Source organism: Bombina bombina, chromosome 6 (genome assembly GCF_027579735.1).
Source record: "Bombina bombina isolate aBomBom1 chromosome 6, aBomBom1.pri, whole genome shotgun sequence".
Lineage (NCBI taxonomy): Eukaryota > Metazoa > Chordata > Amphibia > Anura > Bombinatoridae > Bombina > Bombina bombina.
The window spans coordinates 900,325,442-900,345,976 of record NC_069504.1 but is presented as its reverse complement, the minus strand read 5'-3'; the positions used below and the strand labels follow the sequence as shown (position 1 = coordinate 900,345,976).

Sequence of the window (20,535 nt, the reverse complement as noted above, 5' to 3'; positions counted from 1 at the left end):
ATGGCATCTCGTCAGAATACTAAGCTTCCAAGATACGGACGAGGTCCAGGGACCCTCAGGCTGTACTGATAGAAGTCTTGGCGGTACCCTGGACTTTCAGTCTAGCATACTTAGCGGTGATCCTCATTGCACCGGCCTAACCTCGTAGGAGTAGGTATGCAGATCTGGTGGATACGTCATCTTGTCCACCTTGGTGACTTCCGTTGAGGAAGGATCTTCTACTTCTACTTCAAGGGCCCTTCCTTCATCCAAATCTAGTTTCTCTGAAGCTGACTGTTTGGAGATTAAACGATTAATCCTATCCAAGCGGGGCTTTTCAGAGACCATGATTCAGGTTCCTAAACCTGTGATTAGAAATATTTTCTACTAGAGTGTGAATCCAATGGCTACTCTTGGAGTAGAGTTAGGATTCCTAGGATTTTGTCTTTTCTCCAAGGCGGTTTGAAGAAAGGGTTATCGGCAAGTTTCTAAATGGTCAAATATATGCCTTGTCTATTTTGTGACACGAGCGTCTGGCGGATGTACCAGATGTGCAATCTTTTTGCCAGGCCTTAATCAGAATCTCAGGCCTGTGTTCAAACCAGTTACTCCTCCCTGGAGTCTTAATTTAGTTATTAAGGTTCTTCAAGGAGTTCCGTTTGAGCCTATGCATTACTTAGATATTAAGTTGTTATCTTGGAAAGTTTTGTTTCTTGTCGCTATTTCTTATGGTCGTTGAGTGTCAGAACTCTCGACATTGCAGTATGAGTCTCTTTACCTTATTTTTCATCGGATAAGGTAGTTTTACGTACATAGTTAGGTTTTCTACCTAAGGTAATCTCTGACAGGAACAGATTGTTGTTCCTTCTTTATGTTCTTTATGTTCTTTATGTCCTACTCCTTCTTCTCAAAAGGAATGGCTTCTGCTCAATTTAGACGTGGTACGTGCCTTAACATTTTTCTTACAGGCTTGTTTGTGGTTTTCTCAAGAAAATGTAAGGGACAGAAAGCTACGGGTCTTCTCTTTCCTTTTGGCTGAAGAGTATTATTTGTTTTGCCTAAGAAACTGCTGGGCAGCGTTCTCCAGAGAGTGTTACTGGTCATTCCACGAGGCTGCAATTTGGTCCTCTCTTCACTCTTTTTAAAAATTCCATAAATTGACACTTTTCTTTCGGCTGAGGCCGCGTTTGGGAGAAAGGTTCTTCAAGCAGTGGTGCCTTCTGTTTAGTTTTCCTGTCTTGTCCCTCCCATATCATCTGTGTACTCTAGCTTGGGTATTGATTCCCAATAGTAATTAAGATGATCCGTGGACTGATCGTGTCATTTAAAAGAAAATTCATGCTTACCTGATAAATGTGTTTCTTTTTTGACACGATGAGTCCACGGTCCGCCCTGTTCTATAGACAGGTTGTTGGTTATAAACTTCAAACACCTCTGCACCTTGTTACTTCCTTTCTCTCCTTTACTTCGGTCGAATGACTGGGTTGGGAGGGAAGGGAGGTGATATTTAACAGATTTGCTGTGGTGCTCTTTGCCGTCTCCTGCAGGGCAGGAGTGATATTCCCAATAGTAGTTAAGATGATCCGTTGACTCATTGTGTCAAAAAAGAAATACATTTATCAGGTAAGCATAAATTTTCTTTTTTCCCACTTGCAGTGGGTGTTCCAGCAACCTTTTTAACAGAGCTAAACTGGGAGCTTCTAAGTAAGTTTCTAAACAGTTTAGATCAGTATTTGTGCATATTCTTCTTTATAGTTGTGTCTATTACATGCAGCTATATGAAAATTGGTGTATACTGTCCCTTTAACACTTTATCAGGATGGCTAATTTTACACATGTAAATTATTTTCTTTAGACACTTAACAAAGGGATAAAGCCAAACACCACGTTTTGTAATATTTTTTGAACATATTTTCGCACCATTTTCCCCATCTTTGTCTAACTGTCTCCTTTTGTGAGACTAAAAGGACAGTCAAGTCCAAAAAAAGTTTCATGATTCAAATAGGGCATGCAATTTTAAACAACTTTCCAATTTACTTTTATCACCAATTTTGCTTTGTTCTCTTGGTATTCTTAGTTAAAAGCTAAACCTAGGAGGTTTGAATGCTAATTTCTTAGACCTTGAAGGCCGCCTCTAATCTAAATGCATTTTGACAGTTTTTCACCACTAGAGGGCGTTAGTTCATGTGTTTCATATAGATAGCATTGAGCTCATGCACATTAATTTTACGAGGAGTGAGCACTAGTTTGCTAAAATGCAAGTCTGTCAAAAGAACTGAAATAAGGGGGCAGTCTGCAGAGGCTTAGATACAATGTAATTACAGAGGTAAAACGTGTATTATTATAATTGTGTTGGTTATGCAAAACTTTGGGATGGGTAATTAAGGGATTTTCTATCTTTTTAAACAACAAAAAAAATCTGGTGTTGACTGTCCCTTTAACCAGTAAAAAATACAAATTTACACAGCTGCCAATATTTCATTATAGGCAACTATGTAAACACGGCCTGAGGCATATGTTTGGTTGTCAATCTTTCTGATAAAAAAGTTAATACATTTCTTTGAAAATACATACAGTATGTATCATCCTACAATAGTTTGGTAAAGGTTTTGTCCAACTTTGTACTTCTGTGCTCACCAGACTGCAAGACAACCAGATCAACCTTTCTTGCACCAGAGAAGTTTTCTTGTGAACATTGTTGGCATTACATTTCTAATTGTAGTAGTAGTATATTCATATTTCAATTATTAGTAGCTTCACTACCAGATAAGTCTCATGTAGCAAGGAATTAAGTAATGAGGGTGCTATGCAAAAACTTAGCTTAGTAGTTTATTCTATGGGATGATACACTATCAAGGTCTAGCTTCTTTTTTCTCCACCAAAGAAATAAATGACATGGGCATTAACGTCTTTAAAAGCTACATGACAACTCTGATAAAAATGATGGAAACAGAAATTAGGTGTGTGAGCTTGGAGAAGACCAGTGAATGCAACATAATGTGTCCCCAGAAAACGCGTTTAACAAAGTGTTTCAAAGACAGCGTGGTGATGAATGCCTTATGAAGCATTTTGCCCTATAAACAACACTTAGACAAATGTATGTATCGCAAATCACCTCTGAATCCTTTTGCTCTTCTCGTTATTTCTTCCATTCTCAGATTGAATATTTATTTTTTACCCTACTACCTTCTGAGTAAAAATAGTTTGTCTTTGTTGTACATTAACAGATTATGAAGACACAAGTAAACTCCTGCATCCAACCCATAATCCATTCCAACATCCATGGGTTAGATAGTGGAGGGAGGGATGTTCTTGATAAGGATTTTCCATTATTGTTTCCCTTAGACATGTTTATGTCCAAAGACCTCATAAAATCCATAGTTCAAGGGACACTGAACCCAATTTTTTTTCTTCGTGATTCAGATAGAGCATGCAATTTTAAGCAACTTTCTAATTTACTCTTATGATCAATTTTTCTTCGTTCTCTTGCTATCTTTATTTGATATAGAAGGCATCTAAGCTTTTTTATTAGTTCAGAACTCTGGACAGCAGTTTTTGATTGGTGGATGAATTTATCCACCAATCAGCAAGAACAACCCAGGTTGTTCACCAATAATGGGCCGGCATCTAAACTAACATTCTTGCATTTCAAATAAAGATACAGAGAGAATGAAGAAAATTTGATAATAGGAGTAAATTAGAAAGTTGTTTAAAATTTCATGCTCTATCTGAATCCCGAAAGAAAAATTTTGGGTTCAGTGTCCCTTTCACTATTGGAAGAAGAACCTGTTTAAAATATCAGTCTAAATGCAGGATCAGAATGAAAACAGCTTGACATGGTTCATCGTTAATAGCAGAAAGAGCCTTCCACATATTCCTGCTGTTGTCATCCTTTAAAAACTCTTAAATATTCAATGCTGTTAGATGGTGTTTTAAAACCTGTGGATATGAGACCAGTACCTTTGTTACTAAGGGAAAACCATGAAATAAATGTGATAAGATAAGATAAAATAAGCCCAAAAGGTGTTGATTTATATATGTGGTGCCACTCATATATATTAAACCAAAAATTAATTGATAGATTAAAGTTCATATAAGGATATGTATACTCTTCCTGGCACTCTTCAATCTTCTGTGTGGTCTCTCTTGATCCTCATAAAAAAGAAGAAATATGCCACATAGCGTAATTCTGTAATTTTGTTGCAATATAAAAATTTGTGTCTGTACGAATGGTTACTCACATGCGGTGGAGCTATAACCAAGCTCAGGTAGAAGCGCACACCCACTTTTATACTGTTGGGTAAAACAGATTCTTGTACTGGTTGTTCAGATAAATGAATTTATTAAAACATAATATATAAAATATATAAAATAGCGTCACCAGACCTGCTAACAACACCTTTTGTAATAAGTATAGGCAATACAGTGTAGTAATTGCTCAATATGAGCTTAACAGAATACTAGAAACCGTGGTAAGGAGTGTAGAAACTGAACCACACAACCTCCCCCAGAAAGTCCAGTAACTGTTGCTCTTCTTATTGGTGTGCAGGTACTTAGGAAGGCGCCAGGGAACGATAAATCCAACGTACGTTTCGCATTAAGCTTTATCAAGGATGGTGTGCGCATGTCCAAAACCTTAATTTAAGTCATTCAAAATCTTTAAACCGGATATCCGGTACAATGTCCTCCATCTTTAAAATGGGCAAACATTTCGATTTATGGTCATCATAAAACTCCAAGTAGAAACATTCACAGTGAAGGCATTCATCAATATATGCATAAACATTGTTAAGGATAGAAACATTCGACAAGGAAATATTAAAATTAGAAACATTCGACAAGGAAATATTAAAATTAGAAACATTCGACAAGGAAATATTAAAATTATAAAAATTAATTAGATGAACTTATTTGATTTCACCTGTATATAAAGTACCATATAAATAGAAAGGGAAAACCACACAAAAGGGAAAACCACACAAAAACAGTCAATGGACTTTGTGTTTGCAAACTACAAATTTAATTTAGAGGATAGCATTTCATTCAACAATGCAGTGGAAAATAGAAACAGCACTCTAAAAATGCATTCCCATGTGTTGCAAGAGACATGACTTTCTGGTGCAACACAGTGGTAAATGGGTATAGAACAGGGCTCGACAAACCTAGGAGCCAGGGAGCTACTAGCTCCTAGAATTTTACCTCTGGCTCCTATCTTTCTGGGTTAATCTCCATATATCTATATACAAATAACACTGTCTGCCTCCTGAAACTATATCTGGCTCCTAAATATTCTTACTGGCTCCTAAAGTTTAAACAGATTTGTCGACCCCTGGTATAGAAGATATATTCTCCACTTTAGAATTAGTTAATTGAGAGGCACAATGCATATGGTTAATTTTTTTCATATGTGGTATTTCACTAAGCACATAAAGACTCCTTGCTTATTTGCTCTAATGGTACAAGCTAGCAATTTTCCCAGTTAGTACTCCAGTAAACGTGTGCCCTTGCTAGTTTTGTAATGTAAAACATGACAGATTTGTACAGACTGGGTTTTTCTATATTTACTGTTTTTGGCACTCTCTATGGTGTATGCAGCAATAGGTTTGGGTTAACTTGCACTGGCTCTTTCACTGCACAATAATGCTAAACCGTCAATCTTATCTTTCTTTTGCAGAGTTTAGTAGATAGTTTACATTTTTATGTGTGCAGTACCCTATCTAATATCAGATATCAAGCTAGTATTAAAATACTCAACAATAACCTGGGATAGTTTAAATACATAACCCAAGAGTATTTTACCACTAAATGAGCTGCCTTAACTCTGTTCACACATAGCATAGCAGTGTAGCGCATATCAATATCCTTTATAAGCCATTCTATGGTGAATTAAAGTTGTTAGCTCCGTGCTTAGCATTTTGACAGTTTTATTTTGACTTATTGATTGCTCAAAAAATTTGCTAATTTTTGACCCAACTCTTTGCTCCCCTGCCTGTATTTCACCACACCATTTGAGCAGTGTTAGCGCGCGAGTGAAAATAATATTTAGAATGCCACTTGTAACCTGGCCCTTAGTTTGATAGAGACAATAAAAGAGGAGTTGGTATTCTTCAACACCTTCGTAGTGATTTAGGTCATTCAACAGTATGGCTGGCAGATCTCTCCAAAACGTGTTTGTTTGATCTACAGAGTTTTTATTTTGTGTCATTATTCCAGAATCAACTCTATCTGATATTTTTCTCTTGGAAAGGTTAGTTCCAAGATCATTCAGGTTGTCAAGGAACTTTCTATCCTGTGCCATTAATGTATAAAAGATTGAATGGTGTCCATTAGTTTCATGGTTGTGCTTTTTGCCTGTTATCTTATGAGACCTTTGTAGCTGAGGCTAAGGAGTGTTTCTAAAGACCGCTGCTTTATAACCTGTCCGCCTGCTTTGAGGCTGCGGACAGAAATCGACAGAAATCAACCCGATCGAATACGATCGGGTTGATTGACACCCCTGCTAGCGGCCGATTGGCCGCAAATCTGCAAGGGGAGGTTATGCACCAGTAGTTCACAAGAACTGCTGTCCAATGATAAATGCTGAGAGCGTATGCTGTCGGCATTTATCGATGTGCAGCGGACATGATCAGCTATATCGGAATATGTCCGCTCGCACAATCATAAATATGCCCCTAAGCCTTTTGTCTCAGATTGTTTTATTTCTTCCAAGACATGAATGTGCCTATGCTTGATTTCAAAGTCCATGCTTCTGAAGAATAGATGCCTTTTTGGTTGTTTATTTTACCTATTTTCTCATGAGACATTTGCATTGATTGCTACATCTGCATTACTGATCATTGTCAGATTCGTATAACTGCTTTATTGCTCATTGATTGCTACAGCTGCATTATTGCCTGTTGCCTGATTCATATAGCTGCATTAGTGCTTTTTGTCTATAGGCTGTGACACACTGAGAGTGGCGCGGCGCGCAGTGTGATGATGCGGCGAAGCATAGCATTGCTTCTGAAGTTCAAATGTTTCAACTCTGAGTGCTCAGCTACACGACCTGACGTGGCTGAGTGTGCAGAGATGAAAAGGCATGTCACACTGAGCGCGCACAGCCGCATCATCACGCTGCGCGCCACCCTCAGTGTGTCACAGCCTTAATTCATGCAGCTGCATTACAGTTTATTGTCACCGCTGTTGTACTATTCATAGTCTGAGATAATGTTTCATCTTTTCCAGTGTTCCGTTAGTGGGCTTCCCTGCCATTAATATATATAGTTGCGTTAATTTCCCTTATACATGATATCTCACATTTCAAATGAGAACCGCTAGCAACAGAGAGCAATTATCACAGTCACAACACTCAGGAAACATGCTTGTAAAACGGGTTGTGTAAATGTTTACAGTTGTAAAATATTTGCTGTCTGTTTCTTCTGTTAAGTGTGATCAGTCCACGGGTCATCATTACTTCTGGGATATTACTCCTCCCCAACAGGAAGTGCAAGAGGATTCACCCAGCAGAGCTGCATATAGCTCCTCCCCTCTACGTCACTCCCAGTCATTCTCTTGCACCCAACGACTAGATAGGATGTGTGAGAGGACTATGGTGATTATACTTAGTTTTATATCTTCAATCAAAAGTTTGTTATTTTAAAATAGCACCGGAGTGTGTTATTACCTCTCTGGCAGAGTTTGAAGAAGAATCTACCAGAGTTTTACTATGATTTTAGCCGGAGTAGTTAAGATCATATTGCTGTTTCTCGGCCATCTGAGGAGAGGTAAACTTCAGATAAGGGGACAGCGGGCAGATGAATCTGCATAGAGGTATGTAGCAGCTTTTATTTTCTGACAATGGAATTGATGAGAAAATCCTGCCATACCGATATAATGTCATGTATGTATACTTTACACTTCAGTATTCTGGGGAATGGTACTTCACTGGAATTACACTGTAAGAAGTACATAAAACTTTTTAATAACTAAGAAATTATGTTTAACGTTTTTGCTCGAATGTAAAATTGTTTTCATTTGCTGAGGTACTGAGTGAATAAATGTTTGGGCACTATTTTTCCACTTGGCAGTTGCTTGATCTTTTTTCTGACAGTTTCTGTTCTCTCTCACTGCTGTGTGTGAGGGGGAGGGGCCGTTTTTTGGCGCTTTTACTACGCATCAGAAATTTCAGTCAGCAGCTCATTGTATTTCCTGCATGATCCGGTTCATCTCTACAGAACTCAGGGGTCTTCAAAACTTGTTTTGAGGGAGGTAATTTCTCTCAGCAGAGCTGTGAGATTATAGTTGACTGAGATAAAAAACGTTTATTCTGTAATTTTTTTCTGCTTTCAGAATTAGTTGTCTTTTGCTAATGGGATCAAACCTTTGCTAAAGTTGTGTTGTTTACAAGGATTGAGGCTATAACTGTTTCAATTTATTAATTTTCAACTGTCATAAATCTTCTGTGCTTCTTAAAGGCACAGTACGTTTTTAATAATATTCTAATAGAATTGTATTCCAAGTTGCAAGTTTATTTGCTAGTGTGTTAAACATGTCTGATTCAGAGGAAGATACCTGTGTCATTTGTTGCAATGCCAAAGTGGAGCCCAATAGAAATTTATGTACTAACTGTATTGATGCTACTTTAAATAAAAGTCAATCTGTACAAATTGAACAAATTTCACCAAACAACGAGGGGAGAGTTATGCCGACTAACTCGCCTCAGGTGTCAGTACCTGCATCTCCCGCTCGGGAGGTGCGCGATATGGTGGCGCCCAGTACAGCTGGGCGGCCATTACAGATAACTTTACAAGATATGGCCACTGTTATGACTGAAGTTTTGGCTAAATTACCAGAACTAAGAGGCAAGCGTGATCACTCTGGGGTGAGAACAGAGTGCGCTGATAATATTAGGGCCATGTCAGACACTGCGTCACAGGTGCAGAACATGAGGACGGAGAACTTCATTCTGTGGGTGACGGTTCTGATCCAAACAGACTGGATTCAGATATTTCAAATTTTAAATTTAAGCTGGAAAACCTCCGTGTATTACTAGGGGAGGTGTTAGCGGCTCTGAATGATTGTAATACAGTTGCAATACCAGAGAAAATGTGTAGGTTGGATAAATATTTTGCGGTACCGGCGAGTACTGATGTTTTTCCTATACCTAAGAGACTTACTGAAATTGTTACTAAGGAGTGGGATAGACCCGGTGTGCCGTTCTCACCCCCTCCGATATTTAGAAAAATGTTTCCAATAGACGCCACCGCACGGGACTTATGGCAAACGGTCCCTAAGGTGGAGGGAGCTGTTTCTACTTTAGCTAAGCGTACCACTATCCCGGTGGAGGATAGCTGTGCTTTTTCAGATCCAATGGATAAAAAATTAGAGGGTTACCTTAAGAAAATTTTTGTTCAACAAGGTTTTATATTGCAACCCCTTGCATGCATTGCGCCGGTTACGGCTGCAGCGGCATTCTGGATTGAGTCTCTGGAAGAGAACATTAGTTCAGCTACTCTGGACGACATTACGGACAGGCTTAGAGTCCTTAAACTAGCTAATTCATTCATTTCGGAGGCCGTAGTACATTTAACTAAACTTACGGCTAAGAATTCAGGATTCGCCATTCAGGCACGCAGGGCGCTGTGGCTAAAATCCTGGTCAGCTGATGTTACTTCTAAGTCTAAATTGCTTAATATAGCTTTTAAAGGGCAGTCCTTATTTGGGCCTGGTTTGAAAGAAATTATCGCTGACATTACAGGAGGTAAAGGCCACGCCCTGCCTCAAGACAGGGCCAAACCTAAGGCCAAACAGTCTAATTTTCGTTCCTTTCGGAATTTCAAAGCAGGAGCAGCATCAACTTCCTCTGCCCCAAAGCAAGAAGGATCTGTTGCTCGCTACAGACAAAACTGGAGACCTAACCAGTCTTGGAACAAGGGCAAGCAGGCCAGGAAACCTGCTGCTGCCCCTAAAACAGCATGAATTGAGGGCCCCCGATCCGGGATCGGATCTAGTGGGGGGGCAGACTTTCTCTCTTCGCCCAGGCTTGGGCAAGAGATGTCCAGGATCCCTGGGCGCTAGAGATAATATCTCAGGGATACCTTCTGGACTTCAAATACTCTCCTCCAAGGGAGAGATTTCATCTGTCAAGGTTGTCAACAATCCAGACAAAGAAAGAGGCGTTTCTACGCTGCGTACAAGAGCTCTTGTTAATGGGAGTAATCCATCCAGTTCCACGGTCGGAACAGGGACAAGGGTTTTACTCAAATCTGTTTGTGGTTCCCAAAAAAGAGGGAACTTTCAGACCAATCCTGGACTTAAAGATCCTAAACAAATTCCTAAGAGTTCCATCGTTCAAGATGGAGACTATTCGGACAATTTTACCTATGATCCAAGAGGGTCAGTACATGACCACTGTAGATTTAAAAGATGCTTACCTTCACATACCGATTCACAAAGATCATTACCGGTACCTAAGGTTTGCCTTCCTAGACAGGCATTACCAGTTTGTGGCTCTTCCATTCGGATTGGCTACAGCTCCAAGAATCTTCACAAAGGTTCTGGGTGCTCTTCTGGCGGTACTAAGACCGCGGGGAATCTCGGTAGCTCCATACCTAGACGACATTCTGATACAAGCTTCAAGCTTTCAAACTGCCAAGTTTCATACAGAGTTAGTACTGGCATTTCTAAGGTCACATGGATGGAAGGTGAACGAAAAGAAGAGTTCACTCGTTCCACTCACGAGAGTTCCCTTCCTGGGGACTCTTATAGATTCTGTAGAAATGAAGATTTACCTGACAGAGGACAGGCTAACAAGACTTCAAAGTGCTTGCCGCACCCTTCATTCCATTCAACACCCGTCAGTGGCTCAATGCATGGAGGTAATCGGCTTAATGGTAGCGGCAATGGACATAGTACCCTTTGCACGCTTACACCTCAGACCACTGCAACTGTGCATGCTAAGTCAGTGGAATGGGGATTACTCAGACTTGTCCCCTTCTCTGAATCTGGATCAAGAGACCAGAAATTCTCTTCTATGGTGGCTTTCTCGGCCACATCTGTCCAGGGGGATGCCATTCAGCAGACCAGACTGGACAATTGTAACAACAGACGCCAGCCTTCTAGGTTGGGGTGCCGTCTGGAATTCTCTGAAGGCTCAGGGACAATGGAGTCAGGAGGAGAGTCTCCTGCCAATAAACATTCTGGAATTGAGAGCAGTTCTCAATGCACTCCTGGCTTGGCCCCAGTTGACAACTCGGGGGTTCATCAGGTTTCAGTCGGACAACATCACGACTGTAGCTTACATCAACCATCAGGGAGGGACAAGAAGCTCCCTAGCAATGATGGAAGTATCAAAGATAATTCGCTGGGCAGAGTCTCACTCTTGCCACCTGTCAGCAATCCACATCCCGGGAGTGGAGAACTGGGAGGCGGATTTCTTAAGTCGTCAGACTTTTCATCCGGGGGAGTGGGAACTTCATCCGGAGGTCTTTGCCCAAATACTTCGACGTTGGGGCAAACCAGAGATAGATCTCATGGCGTCTCGACAGAACGCCAAGCTTCCTCGTTACGGGTCCAGATCCAGGGATCCAGGAGCAGTCCTGATAGATGCCCTGACAGCACCTTGGGATTTCAGGATGGCTTACGTGTTTCCACCCTTCCCGATGCTTCCTCGATTGATTGCCAGAATCAAACAGGAGAGAGCATCAGTGATTCTAATAGCACCTGCATGGCCACGCAGGACTTGGTATGCAGACCTAGTGGACATGTCATCCTGTCCACCTTGGTCTCTACCTCTGAAACAGGACCTTCTGATACAGGGTCCTTTCAAACATCAAAATCTAACTTCTCTGAAGCTGACTGCTTGGAAATTGAACGCTTGATTTTATCAAGACGTGGGTTTTCTGAGTCAGTTATTGATACCTTAATACAGGCTAGGAAGCCTGTTACCAGAAGGATTTACCATAAGATATGGCGTAAATACCTATATTGGTGTGAATCCAAAGGTTACTCTTGGAGTAAGGTTAGGATTCCTAGGATATTGTCTTTTCTACAAGAAGGTTTAGAAAAGGGTCTATCTGCTAGTTCATTAAAGGGACAGATCTCAGCTCTGTCCATTCTGTTACACAAACGTCTGTCAGAAATTCCTGACGTCCAGGCTTTTTGTCAGGCTTTGGCCAGGATTAAGCCTGTGTTTAAAACTGTTGCTCCACCATGGAGTTTAAACCTTGTTCTTAATGTTTTACAGGGCGTTCCGTTTGAACCCCTTCATTCCATTGATATAAAGTTGTTATCTTGGAAAGTTCTATTTTTAATGGCTATTTCCTCGGCTCGAAGAGTCTCTGAATTATCAGCCTTACATTGTGATTCTCCTTATTTGATTTTTCATTCGGATAAGGTAGTTCTGCGTACTAAACCTGGGTTCTTACCTAAGGTAGTCACTAACAGGAATATCAATCAAGAGATTGTTGTTCCTTCTTTGTGCCCAAATCCTTCTTCGAAGAAGGAACGTCTACTGCACAACCTGGACGTAGTCCGTGCTCTAAAATTTTACTTACAGGCAACTAAGGAATTTCGACAAACGTCTTCTCTGTTTGTCGTTTACTCTGGTCAGAGGAGAGGTCAAAAGGCTTCTGCTACCTCTCTTTCTTTTTGGCTTCGTAGCATAATTTGTTTAGCTTATGAGACTGCTGGACAGCAGCCTCCTGAAAGAATTACAGCTCATTCTACTAGAGCTGTGGCTTCCACTTGGGCCTTCAAGAATGAGGCCTCTGTTGAGCAGATTTGCAAGGCTGCAACTTGGTCTTCGCTTCATACTTTTTCCAAATTTTACAAATTTGACACTTTTGCTTCCTCTGAGGCTATTTTTGGGAGAAAGGTTCTTCAGGCAGTGGTTCCTTCTGTATAAAGAGCCTGCCTATCCCTCCCGTCATCCGTGTACTTTTGCTTTGGTATTGGTATCCCAGAAGTAATGATGACCTGTGGACTGATCACACTTAACAGAAGAAAACATAATTTATGCTTACCTGATAAATTCCTTTCTTCTGTAGTGTGATCAGTCCACGGCCCGCCCTGTTTTTAAGGCAGGTAAATATTTTTTAAGTTATACTCCAGTCACCACTACACCCTTGGCTTCTCCTTTCTCGTTGGTCCTTGGTCGAATGACTGGGAGTGACGTAGAGGGGAGGAGCTATATGCAGCTCTGCTGGGTGAATCCTCTTGCACTTCCTGTTGGGGAGGAGTAATATCCCAGAAGTAATGATGACCCGTGGACTGATCACACTACAGAAGAAAGGAATTTATCAGGTAAGCATAAATTATGTTTTTGTTATGGTAATGTAATCTTGCTGGATAGAAAGGTGTCTCCAAGAACTGGATGTGGGCATTGCGGGACGTTCTAGAGGAGTGGTCACGATCTTTCATCTGCACTACAGCCTAATTCATAAAAATTCTATTGTCATCATGAAGTCTCACCTCGCTGCAATGTCTCACTATTTGAAAGCTAACTTTTTTATTTTATTTATCTTTAACCGTTTTCAAGTTTTATTTTGTTCATATCTTTGAAGTTGTTTGTTTGATGCAGATATCACAGCTAATCTCATTCTTTGCATTGGGAAGTGAGCGGTTACAAGAAAGATGCAGCTCCTTTGATCATACACTTGTGGCAGTGATGAGGGTGTGTGCAAATCTTTAGGAATTCCCCAATTTTCAACCTGCGATGTTACGCCAAGTTTTTTTTCCAAATATTCGTTTCACCAAGGGGTTTTATTGAATCTAGCCCATAGTCTGGTTCACACAGCTGTTTACTATTTATTCAGTGTCGAATACAGCTGCATTACTGCTCATTATCTGATTTAAACTATTACATCACTGTTCAATAAGAATGAAATGATCTCTGAAGTCTTCAGAGTCCTCTGTTATTGAAAGCAGATTTTCACTTATACTCCCTCATTTCTCCATTAGAGAATAGTAACAGTAACATAGTAGATGAGGTTGAAAAAATACAGAACTCCATCTAGTTCAGCCTATACACATCTTAATATACTTACAATGAAAGCCCCAGTAGAGCTTAAATTAATCCCATTAAAAAGGTGACCCATTTAACACAAGCAATCATATCCCTGAATTTTGTTTCTAGCCAGAAATGTATCTAAAGCATTTTAAATGTATCTAAGGTATTGGCATTTACTACCTCCTTAGGTAATGAGTTCCACAATTTGATTGCTCTTACATTGAAAAAACATTTATGTTGCTGGAGATTAAATCTCCTTTCCTCCAGTCTTAAATTGTGACCTCTTGTCATACTCAGGGTGATGTTTACCAGGTATTAATATAGTGACAGAATTATGCTTTCCTCCCTTGCATCAATGCCTCTTTTAATACATGCTAGTATCTTATTAACCTGAGAAGCTAATGCCCTGCATTGTGCACCCCTCTTTAGCTTGTTATCTATAAGTACTCCCAAATCACTTTCCTACTCTGTTTTGCTAAGTCTAGTCCCATTTCAATAATTGGTTGCCTGCTTATTTTTACTTCCAAAATGTAGAACCTTGCATTTTCCAGTATTAAATCTCATTTTCCATTTACCTGCCCATTCTTCTAATTTTTGTTGGTCCCCTTGTAAAGCAATTTCATCCTGCACTGACCTAATGACCTTACACAACTTTGTATCATCTGCAAAAATATAGATGTTGCTATTTAATCCTTGCTCCAAGTCATTAATAATAATAATAAAAAAAAATTAAACATGGCCCAGTACTGATCCCTGGGGACTACACTGGTTACCTCTGTCCAATCTGAGTATCCCTGTCTTTTATCCAGTTATTTATCCATAAGCTAACATTTTCAGCTATTCCCAGTCCCTTCATTTTGTACATTAATCACTCATGTCACAGCGATATGTGGCACTGTATCAAATGCCATTGCAAATCCAAGTATATCACATCAACTGATTCCCCTTTATCTATATTTTTATTTCCTTCCTTGTAGAATCTAATTAGATTAGTTTGACATGATCTATTTCTCATAAAACCATGCTCATTTGAACTCATAATCTTGTTTACACTAATATACTCCTCAATATAATCCTTTATAATCCCTTCAAGTATCTTCCCCATTATTGGTGTCAGACTAACTGGTCTATAGCTTCCTGGATCAGCCCTACTTCCCATTTTAAAAAGTGGCACCACCATCAGTTTACGACAGTCCTGGGGTACTATGCCAGAGGATGAGTCTTGAAAAAATAAGAGTAGAGGTTTGGCTATAACAGTTCTAAATGCACGTAAACCCCTTTGGTGTATTCCATCTGGTCTTGGAGTTTTATTTACCTTAATATTATCTAGTATTTTTCTGATATCCTCTAGAGATAACCCAGTTAATGTTATAGGCTTGTATGTTCTAGTTTGTTTCAAATTATCTCCCATTGGTTCCTCTCTTGTGTATACTGAAGAAAAGAACTGGTTTAGTACCTCAGCCTTCTCCTTGTCACTTTTAATTACGCTACCCTTAAAGGAATAGGAAAGTAAAAATTAAACTTGCATGATTCAGATAGAGCATGTAATTTTAAGACACTTTTAAATTCACTTCTATTTTCAAATGTGCTTCGTTCTCTTGCTATACTTCGTTGAAAAAGAATACGCACAAATCATATACTAGTGAGAGCTAGCTGCTGATTGGTGCCTGCCCACATTTGTCTCTTGTGATTGGCTAACAAGATGTGTTCAGCTAGCTGCCAGTAGTGCAATGATGTTCCTTCAGCAAAGGATAACAAGATAATGAAGCAAATTTGATAATAGAAGTAAATTGAAAAGTTGTTTAAAATTATAAGTTCTATCCAAATCATGAAAGCAAATGTGGGGGTTTCCTGTCCCTTTAACACATTTTAATGTACCTATATTTTCCTTCTTAGATTTTTTGCCATTTATGTACTTTTTAGGATTCGACTTAGTATCCTTTGAAATGAATCTTTCATTTTCAATTTTGGCTAATTTGATTTCTTTTTTTGCATGCTTTGTTAAATTCCTTATATATTTAGAATGTTGAGTCTGTACTATTTTCTTTGACTAATTTAAATGTCCTACATTTTTTCCTAATTTCTCTTAACACATTTTTACTTAGCCAAATTGGCTTTTATTTATGTATTTTACTTTTATAACCTTGTGGTATGTGTTGCTATGTATATTTATTTAACTAAGTTTTAAATGTTAGTCTCATTAGAATAATATAGGAATAGACACACTCGCAGGTGCTGCCTTCAGGGAATTCTATAAAAAAAGGGGTTGCCCCTGCAAGTTGCAAGATGTTTCCTATAGAAAGTATTGGATCAGGTCCGCAAGACCTCGCTGAATGCGGAGAGCAATATGCTCTCCGTATTCAGCATTGCACCAGCAGCTCACAAGAGCTGCTGGTGCAACGCCGCCCCCTGCAGACTTGCGGCCAATGGGCCGCCAGCAGGGAGGATCGGGTTGAATTGTGGCTCTGAGCAGGCGGACAGGGTTATGGAGCAGCAGTCTTTGTGACCACTGCTTCATAACTGATGTTTCTGGCGAGTCTGAAGACTCGCCAGAAACACGGGCCGACAAGCTTCATACAGAGCTTGATAAATGGGCCTCACAGTATAAAAAAAGTATAAATTACATTTTTTTGTGAGCCCTATTGTAATGTGTGCCTCACCTTCACATACTTAAAAACAGAGAACACCCAATTGTTAGACACTGTGTTCTCAAGGTAAAAACTGCCTTTATAACATTAGGACAGGGGCCTCGCAGTAATTGCGATATTCCTTATGCAATCTCATAAGCCCATAGTGCTTTAAAGAATACGGCCCTTGCTGAGGTTGAAGACACAAGGCAGAAGTTTTAGTGAATCTAGGAGAACGTATGATTCATACAGCTGCATTAGCGCTTATTGTCTGCTCAATGCAAGTTGAGTAGCCAGTGTGAATATTAATGTATGTTTATTCAGCTGTGATATATGGTATATGAAAAATGGTGACATTTTCAGTTGCTAGATGCAACAAATCATTTGTTTTCCCATGTCATGTAATTTAACAGTGTTACAGTTAGTGTGAAACAGTGTGTATCTGTCTTTATTGTGCATCATGGTGGACTTGGTTTTATGTATAATCTGTTTTCTCTCTACCCTCACAGTTTCTTGACGCACTGGGGCAATTGATCATCAATAATCTTCAGGTTACTCGCTGGCTGTTTAAAGTGGATGACGAGTTTGGTGGCAATGGGACAGCTTTCTTTGACATTGCTGCGCACCTACCTAGCTTTGAGTGGGCTCTGAGTGAGATGGGCCGATACGGCCCTGACACATGGAAACAGAAGTGGGCTCAGGTAAGTGTCTCATCTATATTGTCATAAAAAAGTGTTTTGTCACATAGAGGGTTAAACCCTTTTTATTGTTACTACAATTCTTTAATAGAAGCCTTAAAGCCCCAGGTTCCCCGACACCAGCAATGCTTTAATGTCCTGTTATTCCCCGACCTGTTCTGTTCCTTAATGAGGACAATGTAAGAGCGGCGTCAGAGGTAGCACAGCCGGTGAACGCTGGCAGGTTATTAAAACATTACAGCATCTTGATGAAAGACTTTCCTGCAGGCTAAGAACGACAGAACAAGACTCCATTCCACAGCGATGATTAGAAATGAGTGTATGTCTCTGAGCGCTAAATTATGTTAATAGTTACAAATTGAGGTATTTGCATAACAGTTTATGATACATAAATGACAAGCTCCACTTTCCCAGTGTGTGTCACATCACTAAGACCTGCGCTTGCGATGAAATGATAGAGCAGAGTGATGTTTGTAAAACACAATATTGTTAATTTAGCTCTGCCGCCCCACGCATTCACCTCTCCTGCCACTCAACCTGCCTCCTTAACAATATCCTGAGAAATTCTAGTAATCATATTGTATAATAGGATTTAGTTTTATCTCTCAATTCTTTATCTTGTGGTCAATCATTCCAGACTGTAAAAGGCCCATATTTGTTAAAAATGGGACATAAAAGTACAAAAAGTAGTTAGATAATTGTTGCATTATTGCTTGCATATAACTATGTGCCAGCTCCAAAGCAGCAAGGATAGCAAGAGAACAAAATACATTTAATAAAATAAATACATTGAAAGTCTTCCAAACCTGCATGCTCTGTTTGAATCATGATATTTTAAATCTGACATTCATGTCCATTTAATAAAGCTTAAAGGGTTAAAGGGACAGTCTAGTCAAAAATAAACTTTTGTGATTCAGATAGGGCATGTCATTTTAAACAGCTTTCCAATTTACTTTTATCATCAATTTTGCTTTGTTCTCTTGGTATTCTTAGTTTAAAGTTAAACCTAGGTAATCTCATATGCTAATTTCTTAGCCCTTGAAGGCCACCTCTTATCTGAATGCATTTGAACAGATTTTCACAACTAGAGGCCGTTAGTTCATGTATGCGATATAGATAACATTGTGCTCATGCACGTGGAGTTACCTAGGAGACTGCAGTGATTGACTAAAATTTCAAGTCTGTCAAAAGAACTGAAATAAGGGGGCAGTCTTCAGAGAGGCTTAGATACAAGGTAATTACAGAGGTAAAACATATATTTATGTAAACATGTTGGTTATGCAAAACTTGGGAATGAGTAATAAAGTGATTGTCTATCTTTTTAAACAATAACAATTCTGGTGTAGACTGTCCCTTTAAGCAAAGCATACACTTGAAACAGGAAGTGCAGGGTTGTATAAACTGTAACTGTGAAAGGCTGATAGGGACAACTCCCACAGCAAGAGTTGCTTTATTTAGCACAAGAACTTCAAGTAAAAAGCAGTGTTATAAATTACATTTTGCAACATTTTTTTTTTGATGGAATAAACAAAATGAATAAAATGTCCCTTTTAATGTGAAAACCTCACACACAAATGCCTTTTTTACTTTATATCTCCTTTATCTGTGCATTGGATTTATAACATTGTTAAGCATTTTGTCTTAAAGGGTCATGAAACCCAAATTTTTTGTTTCATGATTCAGATAGAGAATACAATTTTAAACAACTTTCTAATTTACTTCTATTATCTAATTTATTTAATTCTCTTGGTATCATTTGTTGAAGGAGCCGTAATGCACTACTGGTTTCTAACTGAACACATGGGTAAGCCAATGACAATCTTCATATATATGCAGCCACCAATCAGCAGCTAGAACCAATGTTCTTTGCTGCTCCTGAGCTTACGTAGATAAACCTTTCAGCAAAGGATAACAAATAGAAGGAAGCAAATTTAATAATAGAAGTAAATTGGAAAGTTGTTTAAAATTGTATTCTTTATCTGAAGCATGAAAGAAACATTTTGGGTTTCATGTCCCTTTAAGTATGGAATCCTAGGCCCAGATTTATTAAAATCCATTTGTGAACCTAAAATCTCACAGAAAAGAATCACAACTTTGCAATTTGAAAGTTGCGTATTTCAAAGAGGTTTGTAACAGCCCCAGTTACATTTGCCAATTGCGATGGAGTCAGCCTTGTAATCAATGGAGCAGCATCTTTTTATAAGTGTAATAGTTTGCAGATTTCATATTACATCTCTGACATAGATTTACAGACACTTGTGAAGTTGCAGAGGGGCCTCGTTGTGAAGATGAGTTTATTTTTAAACTTCATTCAGATTCATTTCACCTATATTTCCCATAGATTAGCTCCTGCCATTGAAGTCTATAGATGCATTAGGCGCCCAATACATGAAATCTTGCACATGAAACAAGAACCTCTCTATCAATCATCTATCTATCTATCTATCTATCTATCTATCTATCTATCTATCTACTGTATCTATCTATCTATCTGTCTATCTATCTGTCATCTATCTATCTATTGATTATCATCTATCTATTTATTTATCTCTATCATCTATCTATATTTAATTTATCTATCTATCCATCTATCTATCTATTTATCAGCTATCTACCTCTCTATTATCTATCTACTCTATCTATCAGCTAGCTAGCTATCTATTTATCCGTCATCTATCTCTCTATTATCTATGAATCTATTGTCTATTCCTCTATTATCTATCTGTTTGTCTATCTATATGCCTATCTATCTGTTAATCTATCTACTATCTATCTATCTACCTATCTATCAATTATCTATCTATCAATTATCATTCTGTCATCTATCTATTATCTATCTCTTTATCATCTATCTATCTCTACCATCTATATATAATCTATCTATCTATTATCTATCTCTCTATTATCTATCTATCATCTATCTAACGCTCTCTGTCTATCTATCATCTGTCTGTCTGTCTATCTATCAATCATCTATCTATAAAATATCCTTACAGGGACATCAAACAGTTTATTGCAAGCAATACAGACAGTGCTTTTTTGGAGGAATTGAGGAACATGGGCTTTATTCAAATAGGATCTTCTAGCTTGGGCTGCAAGATCTTGCCGTGATGTATATAGGATGTCTTACTCCATAATTTAATTTATAATTTCTTTCATAGATCCACAAGACCCCCTGCTAGGTATTATTTAACATTTTTAAATGGGCATGTCATATTAACACAAGGAATTAATAGCATAAGGG

The 20,535-nt window shown here is 38.8% G+C and overlaps 1 protein-coding gene across 1 annotated transcript in view; it reads left to right on the top strand.

The window, feature by feature from the left end:
• IQCH (IQ motif containing H) overlaps positions 1-20,535 on the top strand; it is a 369,607-nt gene that overhangs the window by 151,468 nt on the left and 197,604 nt on the right. The window contains exon 14 of the mRNA XM_053719577.1: positions 17,103-17,294. Within this exon, the coding sequence (XP_053575552.1) occupies positions 17,103-17,294 (192 nt within the window). The remainder of the gene's footprint in view (positions 1-17,102; positions 17,295-20,535) is intronic.